At 50.2% G+C, this 23,177-nt stretch overlaps 1 protein-coding gene across 6 annotated transcripts in view; it reads right to left on the bottom strand.

The window, feature by feature from the left end:
• fndc3a (fibronectin type III domain containing 3A) overlaps positions 1-23,177 on the bottom strand; it is a 206,337-nt gene that overhangs the window by 47,183 nt on the left and 135,977 nt on the right. For all 6 annotated transcript variants that reach the window (XM_071358146.1, XM_071358147.1, XM_071358149.1 and 3 more), the window contains 2 exons: positions 13,906-14,044; positions 12,114-12,182 (listed from right to left, as the gene is read on the bottom strand). In XM_071358146.1, coding sequence (XP_071214247.1) covers positions 12,114-12,182; positions 13,906-14,044 — 208 coding nt within the window. The remainder of the gene's footprint in view (positions 1-12,113; positions 12,183-13,905; positions 14,045-23,177) is intronic.

The raw sequence follows: 23,177 nt of genomic DNA, 5'->3' as shown, positions 1-23,177 counted from the left end.
TAACTGGAAAGCTCTCTGGGGTTAAGGCTGGGTAACTGGAAAGCTCTCTGGGTAACTGGAAAGCTCTCTCTGGGGTTAAGGCTGGGTAACTGGAAAGCTCTCTGGGTAACTGGAAAGCTCTCTCTGGGGTTAAGGCTGGGTAACTGGAAAGCTCTCTGGGGTTAAGGCTGGGTAACTGGAAAGCTCTCTGGGGTTAAGGCTGGGTAACTGGAAAGCTCTCTGGGGTTAAGGCTGGGTAACTGGAAAGCTCTCGCTGGGGTTAAGGCTGGGTAACTGGAAAGCTCTCTGGGGTTAAGGCTGGGTAACGGGAAAGCTCTCTGGGGTAAGGCTGGGTAACTGGAAAGCTCTCTGGGGTTAAGGCTGGGTAACTGGAAAGCTCTCTGGGTAACTGGAAAGCTCTCTCTGGGGTTAAGGCTGGGTAACTGGAAAGCTCTCTGGGGTTAAGGCTGGGTACCTGGAAAGCTCTCTGGGGTTAAGGCTGGGTAACTGGAAAGCTCTCTGGGGTTAAGGCTGGGTAACTGGAAAGCTCTCTGGGGTTAAGGCTGGGTAACTGGAAAGCTCTCGCTGGGGTTAAGGCTGGGTAACTGGAAAGCTCTCTGGGGTTAAGGCTGGGTAACTGGAAAGCTCTCTGGGGTTAAGGCTGGGTAACTGGAAAGCTCTCTGGGGTTAAGGCTGGGTAACTGGAAAGCTCTCGCTGGGGTTAAGGCTGGGTAACTGGAAAGCTCTCGCTGGGGTTAAGGCTGGGTAACGGGAAAGCTCTCGCTGGGGTTAAGGCTGGGTAACGGGAAAGCTCTCTGGGGTTAAGGCTGGGTAACTGGAAAGCTCTCTGGGTAACTGGAAAGCTCTCTCTGGGGTTAAGGCTGGGTAACTGGAAAGCTGTCTGGGTAACTGGAAAGCTCTCTCTGGGGTTAAGGCTGGGTAACTGGAAAGCTCTCTGGGGTTAAGGCTGGGTAACTGGAAAGCTCTCTGGGGTTAAGGCTGGGTAACTGGAAAGCTCTCTGGGGTTAAGGCTGGGTAACTGGAAAGCTCTCTGGGGTTAAGGCTGGGTAACTGGAAAGCTCTCGCTGGGGTTAAGGCTGGGTAACTGGAAAGCTCTCTGGGGTTAAGGCTGGGTAACGGGAAAGCTCTCTGGGGTTAAGGCTGGGTAACTGGAAAGCTCTCTGGGGTTAAGGCTGGGTAACTGGAAAGCTCTCTGGGTAACTGGAAAGCTCTCTCTGGGGTTAAGGCTGGGTAACTGGAAAGCTCTCTGGGGTTAAGGCTGGGTACCTGGAAAGCTCTCTGGGGTTAAGGCTGGGTAACTGGAAAGCTCTCTGGGGTTAAGGCTGGGTAACTGGAAAGCTCTCTGGGGTTAAGGCTGGGTAACTGGAAAGCTCTCGCTGGGGTTAAGGCTGGGTAACTGGAAAGCTCTCTGGGGTTAAGGCTGGGTAACTGGAAAGCTCTCTGGGGTTAAGGCTGGGTAACTGGAAAGCTCTCTGGGGTTAAGGCTGGGTAACTGGAAAGCTCTCGCTGGGGTTAAGGCTGGGTAACTGGAAAGCTCTCGCTGGGGTTAAGGCTGGGTAACGGGAAAGCTCTCGCTGGGGTTAAGGCTGGGTAACGGGAAAGCTCTCTGGGGTTAAGGCTGGGTAACTGGAAAGCTCTCTGGGGTTAAGGCTGGGTAACTGGAAAGCTCTCTGGGTAACTGGAAAGCTCTCTCTGGGGTTAAGGCTGGGTAACTGGAAAGCTCTCTGGGGTTAAGGCTGGGTACCTGGAAAGCTCTCTGGGGTTAAGGCTGGGTAACTGGAAAGCTCTCTGGGGTTAAGGCTGGGTAACTGGAAAGCTCTCTGGGGTTAAGGCTGGGTAACTGGAAAGCTCTCGCTGGGGTTAAGGCTGGGTAACTGGAAAGCTCTCTGGGGTTAAGGCTGGGTAACTGGAAAGCTCTCTGGGGTTAAGGCTGGGTAACTGGAAAGCTCTCTGGGGTTAAGGCTGGGTAACTGGAAAGCTCTCGCTGGGGTTAAGGCTGGGTAACTGGAAAGCTCTCGCTGGGGTTAAGGCTGGGTAACGGGAAAGCTCTCGCTGGGGTTAAGGCTGGGTAACGGGAAAGCTCTCTGGGGTTAAGGCTGGGTAACTGGAAAGCTCTCTGGGTAACTGGAAAGCTCTCTCTGGGGTTAAGGCTGGGTAACTGGAAAGCTGTCTGGGTAACTGGAAAGCTCTCTCTGGGGTTAAGGCTGGGTAACTGGAAAGCTCTCTGGGGTTAAGGCTGGGTAACTGGAAAGCTCTCTGGGGTTAAGGCTGGGTAACTGGAAAGCTCTCTGGGGTTAAGGCTGGGTAACTGGAAAGCTCTCTGGGGTTAAGGCTGGGTAACTGGAAAGCTCTCGCTGGGGTTAAGGCTGGGTAACTGGAAAGCTCTCTGGGGTTAAGGCTGGGTAACGGGAAAGCTCTCTGGGGTTAAGGCTGGGTAACTGGAAAGCTCTCTGGGGTTAAGGCTGGGTAACTGGAAAGCTCTCTGGGTAACTGGAAAGCTCTCTCTGGGGTTAAGGCTGGGTAACTGGAAAGCTCTCTGGGGTTAAGGCTGGGTACCTGGAAAGCTCTCTGGGGTTAAGGCTGGGTAACTGGAAAGCTCTCTGGGGTTAAGGCTGGGTAACTGGAAAGCTCTCTGGGGTTAAGGCTGGGTAACTGGAAAGCTCTCGCTGGGGTTAAGGCTGGGTAACTGGAAAGCTCTCTGGGGTTAAGGCTGGGTAACTGGAAAGCTCTCTGGGGTTAAGGCTGGGTAACTGGAAAGCTCTCTGGGGTTAAGGCTGGGTAACTGGAAAGCTCTCGCTGGGGTTAAGGCTGGGTAACTGGAAAGCTCTCGCTGGGGTTAAGGCTGGGTAACGGGAAAGCTCTCGCTGGGGTTAAGGCTGGGTAACGGGAAAGCTCTCTGGGGTTAAGGCTGGGTAACTGGAAAGCTCTCTGGGTAACTGGAAAGCTCTCTCTGGGGTTAAGGCTGGGTAACTGGAAAGCTGTCTGGGTAACTGGAAAGCTCTCTCTGGGGTTAAGGCTGGGTAACTGGAAAGCTCTCTGGGGTTAAGGCTGGGTAACTGGAAAGCTCTCTGGGGTTAAGGCTGGGTAACTGGAAAGCTCTCTGGGGTTAAGGCTGGGTAACTGGAAAGCTCTCGCTGGGGTTAAGGCTGGATAACTGGAAAGCTCTCTGGGGTTAAGGCTGGGTAACTGGAAAGCTCTCTGGGGTTAAGGCTGGGTAACTGGAAAGCTCTCGCTGGGGTTAAGGCTGGGTAACTGGAAAGCTCTCGCTGGGGTTAAGGCTGGGTAACTGGAAAGCTCTCGCTGGGGTTAAGGCTGGGTAACGGGAAAGCTCTCGCTGGGGTTAAGGCTGGGTAACTGGAAAGCTCTCTGGGGTTAAGGCTGGGTAACTGGAAAGCTCTCGCTGGGGTTAAGGCTGGGTAACTGGAAAGCTCTCGCTGGGGTTAAGGCTGGGTAACGGGAAAGCTCTCGCTGGGGTTAAGGCTGGGTAACTGGAAAGCTCTCTGGGGTTAAGGCTGGGTAACTGGAAAGCTCTCTGGGGTTAAGGCTGGGTAACTGGAAAGCTCTCTGGGTAACTGGAAAGCTCTCTCTGGGGTTAAGGCTGGGTAACTGGAAAGCTGTCTGGGTAACTGGAAAGCTCTCTCTGGGGTTAAGGCTGGGTAACTGGAAAGCTCTCTGGGGTTAAGGCTGGGTAACTGGAAAGCTCTCTGGGGTTAAGGCTGGGTAACTGGAAAGCTCTCTGGGGTTAAGGCTGGGTAACTGGAAAGCTCTCGCTGGGGTTAAGGCTGGGTAACTGGAAAGCTCTCTGGGGTTAAGGCTGGGTAACGGGAAAGCTCTCTGGGGTTAAGGCTGGGTAACTGGAAAGCTCTCTGGGGTTAAGGCTGGGTAACTGGAAAGCTCTCTGGGTAACTGGAAAGCTCTCTCTGGGGTTAAGGCTGGGTAACTGGAAAGCTCTCTGGGGTTAAGGCTGGGTACCTGGAAAGCTCTCTGGGGTTAAGGCTGGGTAACTGGAAAGCTCTCTGGGGTTAAGGCTGGGTAACTGGAAAGCTCTCTGGGGTTAAGGCTGGGTAACTGGAAAGCTCTCGCTGGGGTTAAGGCTGGGTAACTGGAAAGCTCTCTGGGGTTAAGGCTGGGTAACTGGAAAGCTCTCTGGGGTTAAGGCTGGGTAACTGGAAAGCTCTCTGGGGTTAAGGCTGGGTAACTGGAAAGCTCTCGCTGGGGTTAAGGCTGGGTAACTGGAAAGCTCTCGCTGGGGTTAAGGCTGGGTAACGGGAAAGCTCTCGCTGGGGTTAAGGCTGGGTAACGGGAAAGCTCTCTGGGGTTAAGGCTGGGTAACTGGAAAGCTCTCTGGGTAACTGGAAAGCTCTCTCTGGGGTTAAGGCTGGGTAACTGGAAAGCTGTCTGGGTAACTGGAAAGCTCTCTCTGGGGTTAAGGCTGGGTAACTGGAAAGCTCTCTGGGGTTAAGGCTGGGTAACTGGAAAGCTCTCTGGGGTTAAGGCTGGGTAACTGGAAAGCTCTCTGGGGTTAAGGCTGGGTAACTGGAAAGCTCTCGCTGGGGTTAAGGCTGGATAACTGGAAAGCTCTCTGGGGTTAAGGCTGGGTAACTGGAAAGCTCTCTGGGGTTAAGGCTGGGTAACTGGAAAGCTCTCGCTGGGGTTAAGGCTGGGTAACTGGAAAGCTCTCGCTGGGGTTAAGGCTGGGTAACTGGAAAGCTCTCGCTGGGGTTAAGGCTGGGTAACGGGAAAGCTCTCGCTGGGGTTAAGGCTGGGTAACTGGAAAGCTCTCTGGGGTTAAGGCTGGGTAACTGGAAAGCTCTCGCTGGGGTTAAGGCTGGGTAACTGGAAAGCTCTCTGGGTAACTGGAAAGCTCTCTCTGGGGTTAAGGCTGGGTAACTGGAAAGCTCTCTGGGGTTAAGGCTGGGTACCTGGAAAGCTCTCTGGGGTTAAAGCTGGGTAACTGGAAAGCTCTCTGGGGTTAAGGCTGGGTAACTGGAAAGCTCTCTGGGGTTAAGGCTGGGTAACTGGAAAGCTCTCGCTGGGGTTAAGGCTGGGTAACTGGAAAGCTCTCTGGGGTTAAGGCTGGGTAACTGGAAAGCTCTCTGGGGTTAAGGCTGGGTAACTGGAAAGCTCTCTGGGGTTAAGGCTGGGTAACTGGAAAGCTCTCGCTGGGGTTAAGGCTGGGTAACTGGAAAGCTCTCGCTGGGGTTAAGGCTGGGTAACGGGAAAGCTCTCGCTGGGGTTAAGGCTGGGTAACGGGAAAGCTCTCTGGGGTTAAGGCTGGGTAACTGGAAAGCTCTCTGGGTAACTGGAAAGCTCTCTCTGGGGTTAAGGCTGGGTAACTGGAAAGCTGTCTGGGTAACTGGAAAGCTCTCTCTGGGGTTAAGGCTGGGTAACTGGAAAGCTCTCTGGGGTTAAGGCTGGGTAACTGGAAAGCTCTCTGGGGTTAAGGCTGGGTAACTGGAAAGCTCTCTGGGGTTAAGGCTGGGTAACTGGAAAGCTCTCGCTGGGGTTAAGGCTGGATAACTGGAAAGCTCTCTGGGGTTAAGGCTGGGTAACTGGAAAGCTCTCTGGGGTTAAGGCTGGGTAACTGGAAAGCTCTCGCTGGGGTTAAGGCTGGGTAACTGGAAAGCTCTCGCTGGGGTTAAGGCTGGGTAACTGGAAAGCTCTCGCTGGGGTTAAGGCTGGGTAACGGGAAAGCTCTCGCTGGGGTTAAGGCTGGGTAACTGGAAAGCTCTCTGGGGTTAAGGCTGGGTAACTGGAAAGCTCTCGCTGGGGTTAAGGCTGGGTAACTGGAAAGCTCTCGCTGGGGTTAAGGCTGGGTAACGGGAAAGCTCTCGCTGGGGTTAAGGCTGGGTAACAGGAAAGCTCTCTGGGGTTAAGGCTGGGTAACTGGAAAGCTCTCTGGGGTTAAGGCTGGGTAACTGGAAAGCTCTCGCTGGGGTTAAGGCTGGGTAACTGGAAAGCTCTCGCTGGGGTTAAGGCTGGGTAACTGGAAAGCTCTCGCTGGGGTTAAGGCTGGGTAACGGGAAAGCTCTCGCTGGGGTTAAGGCTGGGTAACGGGAAAGCTCTCTGGGGTTAAGGCTGGGTAACGGGAAAGCTCTCTCTGGGGTTAAGGCTGGGTAACTGGAAAGCTCTCTGGGGTTAAGGCTGGGTAACTGGAAAGCTCTCTGGGGTTAAGGCTGGGTAACTGGAAAGCTCTCTGGGGTTAAGGCTGGGTAACTGGAAAGCTCTCTGGGGTTAAGGCTGGGTAACTGGAAAGCTCTCTGGGGTTAAGGCTGGGTAACTGGAAAGCTCTCGCTGGGGTTAAGGCTGGGTAACTGGAAAGCTCTCGCTGGGGTTAAGGCTGGGTAACGGGAAAGCTCTCGCTGGGGTTAAGGCGGGGTAACTGCAAAGCTCTCTGGGGTTTAGGCTGGGTAACTGGAAAGCTCTCTCTAGGGTTAAGGCTGGGTAACTGGAAAGCTCTCTCTGGGTAACTGGAAAGCTCTCTCTGGGTAACTGGAAAGCTCTCTCTGGGTAACTGGAAAGCTCTCTCTGGGTAACTGGAAAGCTCTCTCTGGGTAACTGGAAAGCTCTCTCTGGGTAACTGGAAAGCTCTCTCTGGGTAACTGGAAAGCGCTCTCTGGGTAACTGGAAAGCGCTCTCTGGGTAACTGGAAAGCTCTCGCTGGGGTTAAGGCTGGGTAACTGGAAAGCTCTCTCTGGGTAACTGGAAAGCTCTCGCTGGGTAACTGGAAAGCTCTCGCTGGGTAACTGGAAAGCTCTCTGGGGTTTAGGCTGGGTAACTGGAAAGCTCTCTCTAGGGTTAAGGCTGGGTAACTGGAAAGCTCTCTCTGGGTAACTGGAAAGCTCTCTCTGGGTAACTGGAAAGCTCTCTCTGGGTAACTGGAAAGCTCTCTCTGGGTAACTGGAAAGCTCTCTCTGGGTAACTGGAAAGCTCTCGCTGGGTAACTGGAAAGCTCTCGCTGGGTAACTGGAAAGCTCTCGCTGGGGTTAAGGCTGGGTAACTGGAAAGCTCTCTCTGGGTAACTGGAAAGCTCTCTGGGGTTAAGGCTGGGTAACGGGAAAGCTCTCTCTGGGGTTAAGGCTGTGTAACGGGAAAGCTCTCTGGGGTTAAGGCTGGGTAACGGGAAAGCTCTCTGGGGTTAAGGCTGGGTAACGGGAAAGCTCTCTGGGGTTTAGGCTGGGTAACGGGAAAGCTCTCTGGGGTTAAGGCTGGGTAACGGGAAAGCTCTCTCTGGGGTTAAGGCTGGGTAACGGGAAAGCTCTCTGGGGTTTAGGCTGGGTAACGGGAAAGCTCTCTGGGGTTAAGGCTGGGTAACTGGAAAGCTCTCTCTGGGTAACTGGAAAGCTCTCTGGGGTTAAGGCTGGGTAACGGGAAAGCTCTCTCTGGGGTTAAGGCTGTGTAACGGGAAAGCTCTCTGGGGTTAAGGCTGGGTAACTGGAAAGCTCTCTGGGGTTAAGGCTGGGTAACTGGAAAGCTCTCTGGGGTTTAGGCTGGGTAACGGGAAAGCTCTCTGGGGTTAAGGCTGGGTAACGGGAAAGCTCTCTCTGGGGTTAAGGCTGGGTAACGGGAAAGCTCTCTCTGGGGTTTAGGCTGGGTAACGGGAAAGCTCTCTGGGGTTAAGGCTGGGTAACGGGAAAGCTCTCTGGGGTTTAGGCTGGGTAACGGGAAAGGTCTCTGGGGTTTAGGCTGGGTAACGGGAAAGCTCTCTCTGGGGTTAAGGCTGGGTAACGGGAAAGCTCTCTCTGGGGTTAAGGCTGGGTAACGGGAAAGCTCTCTGGGGTTTAGGCTGGGTAACGGGAAAGCTCTCTGGGGTTAAGGCTGGGTAACTGGAAAGCTCTCTCTGGGGTTAAGGCTGGGTAACGGGAAAGCTCTCTGGGGTTTAGGCTGGGTAACGGGAAAGCTCTCTCTGGGGTTAAGGCTGGGTAACGGGAAAGCTCTCTGGGGTTTAGGCTGGGTAACTGGAAAGCTCTCTCTGGGGTTTAGGCTGGGTAACAGGAAAGCTCTCTGGGGTTAAGGCTGGGTAACGGGAAAGCTCTCTGGGGTTAAGGCTGGGTAACTGGAAAGCTCTCTCTGGGGTTAAGGCTGGGTAACTGGAAAGCTCTCGCTGGGGTTAAGGCTGGGTAACTGGAAAGCTCTCTCTGGGTAACTGGAAAGCTCTCGCTGGGTAACTGGAAAGCTCTCGCTGGGTAACTGGAAAGCTCTCTGGGGTTAAGGCTGGGTAACTGGAAAGCTCTCTGGGGTTTAGGCTGGGTAACTGGAAAGCTCTCTCTAGGTTTAAGGCTGGGTAACTGGAAAGCTCTCTCTGGGTAACTGGAAAGCTCTCTCTGGGTAACTGGAAAGCTCTCTCTGGGTAACTGGAAAGCTCTCTCTGGGTAACTGGAAAGCTCTCTCTGGGTAACTGGAAAGCTCTCTCTGGGTAACTGGAAAGCTCTCTCTGGGTAACTGGAAAGCGCTCTCTGGGTAACTGGAAAGCGCTCTCTGGGTAACTGGAAAGCTCTCTCTGGGGTTAAGGCTGGGTAACTGGAAAGCTCTCTGGGGTTTAGGCTGGGTAACTGGAAAGCTCTCTCTGGGGTTTAGGCTGGGTAACTGGAAAGCTCTCTGGGGTTAAGGCTGGGTAACTGGAAAGCTCTCTCTGGGTAACTGGAAAGCTCTCTCTGGGGTTAAGGCTGGGTAACGGGAAAGCTCTCTGGGGTTTAGGCTGGGTAACGGGAAAGCTCTCTGGGGTTAAGGCTGGGTAACTGGAAAGCTCTCTCTGGGGTTAAGGCTGGGTAACGGGAAAGCTCTCTGGGGTTTAGGCTGGGTAACGGGAAAGCTCTCTCTGGGGTTAAGGCTGGGTAACGGGAAAGCTCTCTGGGGTTTAGGCTGGGTAACTGGAAAGCTCTCTCTGGGGTTTAGGCTGGGTAACGGGAAAGCTCTCTGGGGTTAAGGCTGGGTAACTGGAAAGCTCTCTCTGGGGTTAAGGCTGGGTAACGGGAAAGCTCTCTCTGGGGTTAAGGCTGGGTAACGGGAAAGCTCTCTCTGGGGTTTAGGCTGGGTAACGGGAAAGCTATCTGGGGTTAAGGCTGGGTAACTGGAAAGCTCTCTCTGGGGTTAAGGCTGGGTAACGGGAAAGCTCTCTGGGGTTTAGGCTGGGTAACGGGAAAGCTCTCTCTGGGGTTAAGGCTGGGTAACGGGAAAGCTCTCTGGGGTTTAGGCCGGGTAACTGGAAAGCTCTCTCTGGGGTTTAGGCTGGGTAACGGGAAAGCTCTCTGGGGTTAAGGCTGGGTAACGGGAAAGCTCTCTGGGGTTAAGGCTGGGTAACGGGAAAGCTCTCTGGGGTTAAGGCTGGGTAACTGGAAAGCTCTCGCTGGGGTTAAGGCTGGGTAACTGGAAAGCTCTCTCTGGGTAACTGGAAAGCTCTCGCTGGGTAACTGGAAAGCTCTCGCTGGGTAACTGGAAAGCTCTCGCTGGGGTTAAGGCTGGGTAACTGGAAAGCTCTCTCTGGGTAACTGGAAAGCTCTCTGGGGTTAAGGCTGGGTAACGGGAAAGCTCTCTCTGGGGTTAAGGCTGGGTAACGGGAAAGCTCTCTGGGGTTAAGGCTGGGTAACGGGAAAGCTCTCTGGGGTTAAGGCTGGGTAACTGGAAAGCTCTCTGGGGTTTAGGCTGGGTAACGGGAAAGCTCTCTGGGGTTAAGGCTGGGTAACGGGAAAGCTCTCTCTGGGGTTAAGGCTGGGTAACGGGAAAGCTCTCTGGGGTTTAGGCTGGGTAACGGGAAAGCTCTCTGGGGTTAAGGCTGGGTAACGGGAAAGCTCTCTCTGGGGTTTAGGCTGGGTAACGGGAAAGCTCTCTCTGGGGTTAAGGCTGGGTAACTGGAAAGTTCTCTCTGGGGTTAAGGCTGGGTAACGGGAAAGCTCTCTGGGGTTTAGGCTGGGTAACGGGAAAGCTCTCTGGGGTTAAGGCTGGGTAACTGGAAAGCTCTCTCTGGGGTTAAGGCTGGGTAACGGGAAAGCTCTCTGGGGTTTAGGCTGGGTAACGGGAAAGCTCTCTCTGGGGTTAAGGCTGGGTAACGGGAAAGCTCTCTGGGGTTTAGGCTGGGTAACTGGAAAGCTCTCTCTGGGGTTTAGGCTGGGTAACGGGAAAGCTCTCTGGGGTTAAGGCTGGGTAACGGGAAAGCTCTCTGGGGTTAAGGCTGGGTAACTGGAAAGCTCTCTCTGGGGTTAAGGCTGGGTAACTGGAAAGCTCTCGCTGGGGTTAAGGCTGGGTAACTGGAAAGCTCTCTCTGGGTAACTGGAAAGCTCTCGCTGGGTAACTGGAAAGCTCTCGCTGGGTAACTGGAAAGCTCTCGCTGGGTAACTGGAAAGCTCTCGCTGGGTAACTGGAAAGCTCTCGCTGGGGTTAAGGCTGGGTAACTGGAAAGCTCTCTCTGGGTAACTGGAAAGCTCTCTGGGGTTAAGGCTGGGTAACTGGAAAGCTCTCTGGGGTTTAGGCTGGGTAACTGGAAAGCTCTCTGGGGTTTAGGCTGGGTAACTGGAAAGCTCTCTCTAGGGTTAAGGCTGGGTAACTGGAAAGCTCTCTCTGGGTAACTGGAAAGCTCTCTCTGGGTAACTGGAAAGCTCTCTCTGGGTAACTGGAAAGCTCTCTCTAGGGTTAAGGCTGGGTAACTGGAAAGCTCTCTCTGGGTAACTGGAAAGCTCTCTCTGGGTAACTGGAAAGCTCTCTCTGGGTAACTGGAAAGCGCTCTCTGGGTAACTGGAAAGCGCTCTCTGGGTAACTGGAAAGCGCTCTCTGGGTAACTGGAAAGCTCTCTCTGGGGTTAAGGCTGGGTAACTGGAAAGCTCTCTGGGGTTTAGGCTGGGTAACTGGAAAGCTCTCTCTGGGGTTTAGGCTGGGTAACTGGAAAGCTCTCTGGGGTTAAGGCTGGGTAACTGGAAAGCTCTCTCTGGGTAACTGGAAAGCTCTCTCTGGGGTTAAGGCTGGGTAACGGGAAAGCTCTCTGGGGTTTAGGCTGGGTAACGGGAAAGCTCTCTGGGGTTAAGGCTGGGTAACTGGAAAGCTCTCTCTGGGGTTAAGGCTGGGTAACGGGAAAGCTCTCTGGGGTTTAGGCTGGGTAACGGGAAAGCTCTCTCTGGGGTTAAGGCTGGGTAACGGGAAAGCTCTCTGGGGTTTAGGCTGGGTAACGGGAAAGCTCTCTGGGGTTAAGGCTGGGTAACGGGAAAGCTCTCTGGGGTTAAGGCTGGGTAACTGGAAAGCTCTCTCTGGGGTTAAGGCTGGGTAACTGGAAAGCTCTCGCTGGGGTTAAGGCTGGGTAACTGGAAAGCTCTCTCTGGGTAACTGGAAAGCTCTCGCTGGGTAACTGGAAAGCTCTCGCTGGGTAACTGGAAAGCTCTCGCTGGGTAACTGGAAAGCTCTCGCTGGGATTAAGGCTGGGTAACTGGAAAGCTCTCTCTGGGCAACTGGAAAGCTCTCTGGGGTTAAGGCTGGGTAACTGGAAAGCTCTCTGGGGTTTAGGCTGGGTAACTGGAAAGCTCTCTCTAGGGTTAAGGCTGGGTAACTGGAAAGCTCTCTCTGGGTAACTGGAAAGCTCTCTCTGGGTAACTGGAAAGCTCTCTCTGGGTAACTGGAAAGCTCTCTCTGGGTAACTGGAAAGCTCTCTCTGGGGTTAAGGCTGGGTAACTGGAAAGCTCTCTGGGGTTTAGGCTGGGTAACTGGAAAGCTCTCTCTGGGGTTTAGCCTGGGTAACTGGAAAGCTCTCTGGGGTTAAGGCTGGGTAACTGGAAAGCTCTCTCTGGGTAACTGGAAAGCTCTCTCTGGGTAACTGGAAAGCTCTCTCTGGGTAACTGGAAAACTCTCTCTGGGGTTAAGGCTGGGTAACTGGAAAGCTCTCTTATTTTACCTTTATTTAACTAGGCAAGTCAGTTAAGAACAAATTCTTATTTTCAATGACAGCCTAGGAACAGTTGGTTAACAGCCTTGTTCTGGGGCAGAACGACAGATTTGTACCTTGTCAGCTCAGGGATTTGATCTTGCAACCTTTCGGTTACTAGTCCAACGCTCTAACCACTAGGCTACCCTGCCGCCCCAATGTAAAAAGGGATTTATAAAATAAATGTGATTGATTTGCAGTTGAAACTTACCGCTTAGTCCCTCAGATATCTCCACCACGTATTTGGTCACTTCCGCCCCTCCATCATCTTTAGGAGGTTCTATAGAGAGAATAAAACAAGATTATTTAGGAGGTTCTAGAGAGAATACAACAAGACTATTTAGGAGGTTCTAGAGAGAGAATACAACAAGACTTTTTAGGAGGTTCTAGAGAAAGAATACAACTAGATTCTTTAGGAGGTTCTAGAGAGAGAATACAACTAGATTCTTTAGGAGGTTCTAGAGAGAGAATACAACTAGATTCTTTAGGAGGTTCTAGAGAGAGAATACAACTATTACTTCCTGTTCTGGATCAATGTCTCTGTAGCTCTGTTAAAGAGTCATGAGCCAGCTAGCAATATTTATAGACAATATCTGCATCCCAAATGGCACGACCATATTCCCTATATAATACACTAACTCTGACCAGGCCAGTAGTCTTGGTCGCACCAAGATTGGCCAGTAGTCTTGGTCGCACCAAGGGTGGCCAGTAGTCTTGATCACACCAAGGGTGGCCAGTAGTCTTGATTTGACCATGCTTGTCACTTATGAACATTTTGAACATCTTGGCATAGTTCTGTTATAATCTCCACCCGGCACAGCCAGAAGAGGACTGGCCACCCCTCATAGCCTGGTTCCTCTCTAGGTTTCTTCCTAGGTTTTGGCCTTTCTAGGGAGTTTTTCCTAGCCACCGTGCTTCTACACCTGCATTGCTTGCTGTTTGGGGTTTTAGGCTGGGTTTCTGTACAGCACTTCGAGATATTAGCTGATGTACGAAGGGCTATATAAAATAAACTTGATTTGATTTGATCCCACCAAGGGTGGCCAGTAGTCTTGATCCCACCAAGGGTGGCCAGTAGTCTTGATCCCACCAAGGGTGGCCAGTAGTCTTGATCACACCAAGGGTGGCCAGTAGTCTTGATCACACCAAGGGTGGCCAGTAGTCTTGATCACACCAAGGGTGGCCAGTAGTCTTGATCACACCAAGGGTGGCCAGTAGTCTTGATCACACCAAGGGTGGCCAGTACTCTTGATCACACCAAGGGTGGCCAGTAAGTCTCTGATCCCACCAAGGGTGGCCAGTAGTCTTGATCACACCAAGGGTGGCCAGTAGTCTTGATCACACCAAGGGTGGCCAGTAGTCTTGATCCCACCAAAGGTGGCCAGTAGTCTTGATCACACCAAGGGTGGCCAGTAGTCTTGATCACACCAAGGGTGGCCAGTAGTCTTGATCACACCAAGGGTGGCCAGTAGTCTTGATCACACCAAGGGTGGCCAGTCACACCAAGGGTGGCCAGTAGTCTTGATCCCACCAAGGGTGGCCAGTACTCTTGATCACACCAAGGGTGGCCAGTAGTCTTGATCCCACCAAGGGTGGCCAGTAGTCTTGATCCCACCAAGGGTGACCAGTAGTCTTGATCACACCAAGGGTGGCCAGTAGTCTTGATCACACCAAGGGTGGCCAGTAGTCTTGATCACACCAAGGGTGGCCAGTAGTCTTGATCACACCAAGGGTGGCCAGTAGTCTTGATCACACCAAGGGTGGCCAGTAGTCTTGATCACACCAAGGGTGGCCAGTAGTCTTGATCACACCAAGGGTGGCCAGTACTCTTGATCACACCAAGGGTGGCCAGTGTTATCAACAGACATGAAAACAAACAAAGCTCTGGTAACACAGATGTATCGGTGAGAGGGAATTTGATCGGTATCACCATTGCGAGCAGATCAGATTTCTTTGTTGTGTTTGTTTGAGATGATGATGATTGTGTATGTGTGTCTACTCACCCCATGCCAGTCTGAAGGAGTTGGGCAGTACCCTGCCTCTGATGACAGGTCTACATGGTCCTCCTGGTCTGTCTGGACAGGTAGTGAACTCTGCCACCTGACTGGGGTTACTCTTCCCCTCAGTGTTGTAGGCTGCCACCTGCAGGACGGGAGGAGATACTGCAGCAGTCAGGAATCACAATCACAATTATTCCTCATCCAGGCCTTCATTGAAAGTATTTCTAGGGTCAGAAAAATACATATTTCTATTGTCACAATATCACTCATCAAGAGACTTAGGAATCACATCTCTTTGTCCAGCAGACAAATTCCAACTCTCGCCTGCGCTCACTTCACTGTGTTTTGTTGATTGGCCTGTACAGAGCTAGGGGGGGGGGAGCACTCCAGTTCTCTGCCCCTTTCGCTTGGAACTGAAATTACAGGAGGTCGTCCCAATAAATTAGTTGATAGCAAGGGAAAACACAATGATAGAAAATTAAGTGTGGGGGGGGGGGGTGGGGGGGGGGGGCTGTCACAGTATTGACCCCTCAGTTGCACCACACTTTCCCATCAATGTGTAAATGTTCAAACCAAACTTATTTGTCACATGCCCTAAATACAAATCGTGAAATGCTTACTTACAAGCACTTAACCATAACAGTTAAGAAAATATTTACTAAAACAAACTAAAGTAAAATAAAAATAACACATAGGGACTATGGTGGTCTGCTTGAAACGTATTACTGTGGTCTGCTTGAAACGTATTACAGCGGTCTGCTTGAAACGTATTACCGCGGTCTGCTTGAAACGTATTACTGTGGTCTGCTTGAAACGTATTACTGTGGTCTGCTTGAAACGTATTACTGTGGTCTGCTTGAAACGTATTACCGCGGTCTGCCTGAAACGTATTACTGTGGTCTGCTTGAAACGTATTACTGTGGTCTGCTTGAAACGTATTACCGCGGTCTGCCTGAAACGTATTACTGTGGTCTGCTTGAAACGTATTACTGTGGTCTGCTTGAAACGTATTACCGCGGTCTGCCTGAAACGTATTACCGCGGTCTGCCTGAAACGTATTACTGTGGTCTGCTTGAAACGTATTACTGTGGTCTGCTTGAAACGTATTACTGTGGTCTGCTTGAAACGTATTACCGCGGTCTGCCTGAAACGTATTACCGCGGTCTGCCTGAAACGTATTACTGTGGTCTGCTTGAAACGTATTACTGTGGTCTGCTTGAAACGTATTACAGCGGTCTGCTTGAAACGTATTACCGTGGTCTGCCTGAAACGTATTACTGTGGTCTGCTTGAAACGTATTACTGCGGTCTGCTTGAAACGTATTACTGTGGTCTGCTTGAAACGTATTACTGCGGTCTGCCTGAAACGTATTACTGTGGTCTGCTTGAAACGTATTACTGTGGTCTGCTTGAAACGTATTACCGTGGTCTGCTTGAAACGTATTACAGCGGTCTGCTTGAAACGTATTACTGTGGTCTGCTTGAAACGTATTACCGTGGTCTGCTTGAAACGTATTACCGTGGTCTGCTTGAAACGTATTACAGCGGTCTGCTTGAAACGTATTACTGCGGTCTGCTTGAAACGTATTACCGTGGTCTGCTTGAAACGTATTACCGCGGTCTGCTTGAAACGTATTACTGTGGTCTGCTTGAAACGTATTACCGCGGTCTGCCTGAAACGTATTACCGCGGTCTGCCTGAAACGTATTACCGCGGTCTGCCTGAAACGTATTACCGTGGTCTGCCTGAAACGTATTACCGTGGTCTGCCTGAAACGTATTACCGCGGTCTGCCTGAAACGTATTACTGTGGTCTGCTTGAAACGTATTACCGCGGTCTGCCTGAAACGTATTACAGCGGTCTGCCTGAAACGTATTACCGCGGTCTGCCTGAAACGTATTACCGCGGTCTGCTTGAAACGTATTACAGACTTGGTCAGGGAAAGGTTCAAACCGTAATTGAAGACATTTGCCAATTGGTCCGTGTATACTCTGAGTACAGGTCCTGGTAATACGTCTGGCCCTGTGGCCTGGTGAATGTTGACCTGTTTAAAGGTCTTACTCACATTGGCTACGGAGAGCGTGATCACACAGTTGTCCGGAACAGCTGGTGCTCTCATGCATGCTTCAGTGTTGCTTTCCTCGGAGTGAGCACAAAAGGCATTTAACTCGTCTAGTAGGCTCACGTCACTAGGCAGCTCGCGGCTGGGCTATTGACAGCACCAGCTGTTATTGACAAACAGACACACCACACCTAGTCTTCCTGGAGGTAGCTGTTCTGTCGACGCACGGAAAACCCAGCCAACTGTATATTATTCATGTCGTCGTTCAGCCACGACTCAGTTAAAAATAAGATACTGCTGTATTTAATGTCCCGTTGGTAGGATAATCTCGAACGGAGCTCGTCCAGTTTATTATCCAGGGATTGCACAATGGCCGATAGGATGGTTGGTAGAGGCGGGTTAACCACAAGCCGATGAATTCTCACGAGGCACCCCGTATCTGCAGCCCCTGTATCTTCGTCTCCTCTTCACGTGAATGATGGGGATTTGGGCCTGGTGCGAGAACAACAGTAGAAACTGTACTGGGTTTTTACATTGTAAATGTGTCTGCAACTTTGTGTCCTGCTATTATTGGCCAGGTCTCTCTTGAAAAATAGATTTTTTTCCCTCTTTCAATGTGACTAACCTAGTAAAATAAAAAGATATCTCTGTCACAATACTATCATCACTTTGCATAGATACTGTCGGCAGAGATCATGACTTAATAAGTCAGCCGCAATGTCAAACCACGCCCATTGCCAAAGATAATGTCAGTGGTCTTTGAGTTTAAAGGGTAGGTAGCATAAACATAACCACTTGTGACATATAGATTTGCATTAGTATATGCAACAAGTCCCAATGCAAAGTTAAAACTCACTTTTTAATATTTTTGCGAGTTATATACATAAAACGGCATTCAGCATTCCGTAGTCATGTCGGAAAATGTTTTCCAAGGGTGTAATATAATATGGAGAACACGGCTAGCCAGCCTTGTATGTAAACTTCAACTGTATCACTCAATTAAACCAAATTGTTTGCTCTCATGACTACTGGCTTCAACTTAAATTTTCAGACAACTTAAAAGCAAATACTTTTATTTATTGTTACAAATCAACTTACAAGGTTGCTAGCCAATTAGCCTGCTAACTTTAAATTAGCACTGCACGAGTCAGCCAGTGGCTATCAGCACCTAGCTGACAGCTTACATTAAAGTAAAACACCGTTTTGGAAATGCATAATGCCATCTAACCAATTATCAAAGAATGTTAGCTACACTGAACAAAAATAAATGCAACTTTAAAGATTTTACTGAGTTACAAGTTCATATAAGGTGATCAGTCCATTGAAATACATTCATTAGACCCTAATCTATGGATTTCACATGACTGGGAATACAGATATGCATCTGTTGGTCACAGATAACAACAACAACAAAAAAACAGGTAGAGGCGTGGATCAGAAAACCAGTCAATATCTGGTGATACCACCTTTTGCCTCATGAAGCGTGACATTTCCACCACGTAGAGTTTATCAGGCTGTTGATTGTGGCCTATGGAATGTTGTCCCGCTGCTCTTCAACGGATGTGTGAAGTTGCTGGATATTGGCGGGAACTGGAACAGGCTGTCGTCTACACCAATCCAGAGCATCCCAAACATGCTCAATGGGTGACATGTCTGATGAGTATGGAAGGCCATGGAAGAACAGGGACATTTTCAGCATACAGGAATTGTGTCCAGATCCTTGCGACATGGGGCTGTGTATTATCATGCTGAAACATGAGTTGATGGAGGCGGACAAATTGCACGACAATGGGCCTCGGGATCTTGTCAAGGTATCTCTGTGCATTCAAATTGCCATCAATAAATACAATTGTGTTCGTTGTCCGTAGCTTATGCCGGCCCATACCATAACCCCACCGCCAGCCACCATGGGGCGCTCTGTTCACAATGCTTAAGTCGGTTACGACGCCAAACCGCAGTCAGGTCAAGACCCTGGTGAGGACGACGAGCACCCAGATGAGCTTCCCTGAGACAGCTTCTGATGGTTTGTGCAGAAATTCGTCAGTTGTGCAAACCCACGGTGTCAACAGCTGTACAGGTGACAGGTCTCAAAAGTCCTGGTTACACGTGATCTCCGGTTGTGAGACCAGCTGGACTAGTGCGTACGGCCCAGTACATCACCGGGGCCAAGCTTCCTGCCATCCAGGACCTATATACTAGGCGGTGTCAGAGGAAGGCCCTAAAAATACCAGAGCGCCAAGTCTAGGTCCAAGAGGCTTCTAAACAGCTTCTCTCCTCAAGCCATAAGACTACTGAACATCTAATCAAATGGCTACCCAGACTATTTGCATTACCCCAACTTTCTACGCTGCTGCTACTCTCTGTTATTATCTATAAATAGTCACTTTAATAACTCTAACTATGTGTACATAATACCTCAATTACCTCGACACCAGTGCCCCCGGACATTCACTCTATAACGGTGCCCCCTGTATATAGTCTCCACATTCACTCTATAACGGTGCCCCCTGTATATAGCCCAGCTATTGTTATTTAATGCTGCTCTTTAATTATTTGTTATTCTTATCGCTTACTTTTTTAAAGGTATTTTCTTAAAACTGCATCATTGTTGGTTAAGGGTTTGTAAGTAAGCTTTTACTGTAAGGTCTACACCTGTTCTATTCAGCCCATGTGATTTTAGAAGGGGGGCGGGGCGGGGCAGAGAGCAATTAGCAGGTACAGATAAACCACTTCAAATCTTTTCGGCAAACAAAGAACAAACAGCGAAAACATACATGATCAACTACAAATCTTAGAATCAACTATTAAAGACTACCAGAACCCACTGGACTCTCCAATTACATTGAAGGAACTACAGGACAAAATACAAACCCTTCAACCCAAAAAGGCCTGTGGTGTTGACGGTATCCTAAATGAAATTATAAAACATACAGACCACAAATTCCAATTGGCTATTCTTAAACTCCAACATTACCCGCAGCTCTGACATCTTCCCCAATATGTGGAACCAAGGCCCGATCACACCAATCCACAAAAGTGGAGACAAATGTGACTCCAACAATTACTATGGCATCTGCATCAACAGCAATCTTGGAAAAATCCAGCTGTATTAAAAGCAGACTCCAACATTTCCTCAGTGAAAACAATGTCCTGAGCAAATTTGCTACCTACCAAAATACCGTACGACAGACCACGTATACACCCTGCACACCCCTACAGACCACGTATACACCCTGCACACCCCTACAGACCACGTATACACCCTGCACACCCCTACAGACCACGTATACACCCTGCACACCCCTACAGACCACGTATACACCCTGCACACCCCTACAGACCACGTATACACCCTGCACACCCCTACAGACCACGTATACACTGACAAAATGATATAAAACAACAACTTTTGACTCAATTTGGCATGAAGGTCTGCTATACAAATGGATGAAAAGCGGATATGACATGATAAAATAAATGTACACAAACGACAAGTGTTTGGTTAAAATTGGCAATAAACACACAGATTTCTTTCCTCAGGGCCGTGGGGAGAGACAGGGATGCAGTTTGAGCCCTACCCTCTTCAACAGAAAACACTGAGTATACCAAACATCAAATCAAATCAAATTTTATTAGTCACATACACATGGTTAGCAGATGTTAATGCGAGTGTAGCGAAATGCTTGTGCTTCTAGTTCCGACAATGCAGTAATAACCAACAGTAATCTAACCTAACAATTCCACACTACTACCTTACACACACACACAAGTGTAAGGGATAAAGAATATGTACATAAAGATATATGAATGAGTGGTGGTACAGAACGGCATGGCAGATGCAGTAGATGGTATAGAGTACGGTATATACATATGAGATGAGTACTGTAGGGTATGTAAACATAAAGTGGCATAGTTTAAAGTGGCTAGTGGTACATGTATTGCATAAAGATGGCAAGATGCAGTAGATGATATAGAGTACAGTATATATACATATGAGATGGGTAATGTAGGGTATGTAAACATTGTATTAAGTGGCATTGCTTAAAGTGGCTAGTGGTACATTTTTACATAATTTCCATCAATTCCCATTTTTAAAGTGGCTGGAGTTGAGTCAGTATGTTGGCAGCGGCCGCTAAATGTTAGTGGTGGCTGTTTAACAGTCTGATGGCCTTGAGATAGAAGCTGTTTTTCAGTCTCTCGGTCCCTGCTTTGATGCACCTGTACTGACCTCGCCTTCTGGATGATAGCGGGGTGAACAGGCAGTGGCTTGGGTGGTTGTTGTCCTTGATGATCTTTATGGCCTTCCTGTGACATCGGGTGGTGTAGGTGTCCTGGAGGGCAGGTAGTTTGCCCCTGGTGATGCGTTCTGCAGACCTCACTACCCTCTGGAGAGCCTTACGGTTGTGGGCGGAGCAGTTGCCGTACCAGGCGGTGATACAGCCCGACAGGATGCTCTCGATTGTGCATCTGTAGAAGTTTGTGAGTGCTTTTGGTGACAAGCCGAATTTCTTCAGCCTCCTGAGGTTGAAGAGGCGCTGCTGCGCCTTCTTCACAACGCTGTCTGTGTGGGTGGACCAGTTCAGTTTGTCCGTGATGTGTACACCGAGGAACTTAAAACTTTCCACCTTCTCCACTACTGACCCGTCGATGTGGATAGGGGGGTGCTCCCTCTGCTGTTTCCTGAAGTCCACAATCATCTCCTTTGTTTTGTTGACGTTGAGTATGAGGTTATTTTCCTGACACCACACTCCGAGGGCCCTCACCTCCTCCCTGTAGGCCGTCTCGTCGTTGTTGGTGATCAAGCCTACCACTGTAGTGTCATCCGCAAACTTGATGATTGAGTTGGAGGCGTGCATGGCCACGCAGTCGTGGGTGAACAGGGAGTACAGGAGAGGGCTCAGAACGCACCCTTGTGGGGCCCCAGTGTTGAGGATCAGCGGGGTGGAGATGTTGTTACCTACCCTCACCACCTGGGGGCGGCCCGTCAGGAAGTCCAGGACCCAGTTGCACAGGGCGGGGTCGAGACCCAGGGTCTCGAGCTTGATGACGAGTTTGGAGGGTACTATGGTGTTAAATGCTGAGCTGTAATCGATGAACAGCATTCTCACATGGGTATTCCTCTTGTCCAGATGGGTTAGGGCAGTGTGCAGTGTGGTTGCGATTGCGTCGTCTGTGGACCTATTGGGTCGGTAAGCAAATTGGAGTGGGTCTAGGGTGTCCGGTAGGGTGGAGGTGATATGGTCCTTGACTAGTCTCTCAAAGCACTTCATGATGACGGAAGTGAGTGCTACGGGGCGGTAGTCGTTTAGCTCAGTTACCTTAGCTTTCTTGGGAACAGGAACAATGGTGGCCCTCTTGAAGCATGTGGGAACAGCAGACTGGGATAAGGATTGATTGAATATGTCCGTAAACACACCAGCCAGCTGGTCTGCGCATGCTCTGAGGACGCGGCTGGGAATGCCGTCTGGGCCTGCAGCCTTGCGAGGGTTAACACGTTTAAATGTTTTACTCACCTCGGCTGCAGTGAAGGAGAGCCCGCAGGTTTTGGTAGGGGGCCGTGTCAGTGGCACTGTATTGTCCTCAAAGCGGGCAAAAAAGTTGTTTAGCCTGTCTGGGAGCAAGACATCCTGGTCCTCGACGGGGCTGGTTTTCTTTTTGTAATCCGTGATTGACTGTAGACCCTGCCACATACCTCTTGTGTCTGAGCTGTTGAATTTCGACTCGATTTTGTCTCTGTACTGAGACTTGGCCTGTTTGATTGCCTTGCGGAGAGAATAGCTACACTGTTTGTATTCGGTCATGCTTCCGGTCACCTTGCCCTGGTTAAAAGCAGTGGTTCGCGCTTTCAGTTTCACGCGAATGCTGCCGTCAATCCACGGTTTCTGGTTTGGGAATGTTTTTATCGTTGCTGTGGGTACGACATCGTCAATGCACTTCCTAATGAACTCGCTCACCGAATCAGCATATTCGTCAATATTGTTGTTGGACGCGATGCGGAACATATTCCAATCTGCGTGATCGAAGCAGTCTTGAAGCGTGGATTCAGATTGGTCGGACCAGCGTTGAACAGACCTGAGCGCGGGAGCTTGTTGTTTGAGTTTTTGTTTGTAGGCTGGAATCAACAAAATGGAGTCGTGGTCAGCTTTTCCGAAAGGGGGGCGGGGGAGGGCCTTATAAGCGTCGCGGAAATTAGTGTAACAATGGTCTAGTGTTTTTCCAGCCCTGGTAGCACAATCGATATGCTGATAGAATTTAGGGAGTTTTGTTTTTAGATTAGCCTTGTTAAAATCCCCAGCTACGATGAATGCAGCCTCAGGGTGTGTGGTTTCCAGTTTACAAAGAGTCAGATAAAGTTCGTTCAGGGCCATCGATGTGTCTGCTTGGGGGGGAATGTATACGGCTGTGATTATGATTGACGAGAATTCCCTTGGTAGATAATGCGGTCGACATTTGATTGTGAGGAGTTCTAGATCAGGTGAACAGAACGACTTGAGTTCTTGTGTGTTGTTATGATGATCACACCACTTCTCGTTAATCATAAGGCATACCCCCCCGCCCCTCTTCTTACCGGAAAGATGTTTGTTTCTGTCGGCGCGATGCATGGAGAAACCAGCTGGCTGCACCGACTCCGTTAGCGTCCCTTGAGTTAGCCATGTTTCCGTGAAGCAGAGCACGTTGCAATCCCTGATGTCTCTCTGGAATGCTACCCGTGCTCGGATTTCATCAACCTTATTGTCAAGAGACTGGACATTGGCGAGTAGTATGCTAGGGAGTGGAGCGCGATGTGCCCGTCTCCGAAGCCTGACCACGAGACCGCCACGTTTTCCCCTTTTTCGGCGTCGCACAGGGTCGCCGGCTGGGATCAGATCCATTGTATTGTGTGGAAGGCAAGACACTGGATCCGTTTCGGGAAAGTCATATTCCTGGTAGGAACGATGATGAGTTGACGTTAATCGTATATTCAGTAGTTCCTCCCGACTGTATGTAATGAAACCTAAGATTACCCGGGGTACCGATGTAAGAAATAACACGTAAAAAAACAAAATACTGCATATTTTCCAAGGAACGCGAAGCGAGGCAGCCATCTCTTTCCGGCGCCGGAAGTTCATAGGAAGGAACACTTTCCTAATATTGAATTGCGATTTAACAAGTGACATCAATAAAGGATCATACCTTCCACCTGGGTTCACCTGGAAAGAGCAGGTGTTCTATAT

The sequence above is a fragment of the Salvelinus alpinus genome, chromosome 21 (assembly GCF_045679555.1).
Source record: "Salvelinus alpinus chromosome 21, SLU_Salpinus.1, whole genome shotgun sequence".
In the NCBI taxonomy this organism is placed as follows: domain Eukaryota; kingdom Metazoa; phylum Chordata; class Actinopteri; order Salmoniformes; family Salmonidae; genus Salvelinus; species Salvelinus alpinus.
This window is presented reverse-complemented; position numbering and strand designations above follow the sequence as displayed.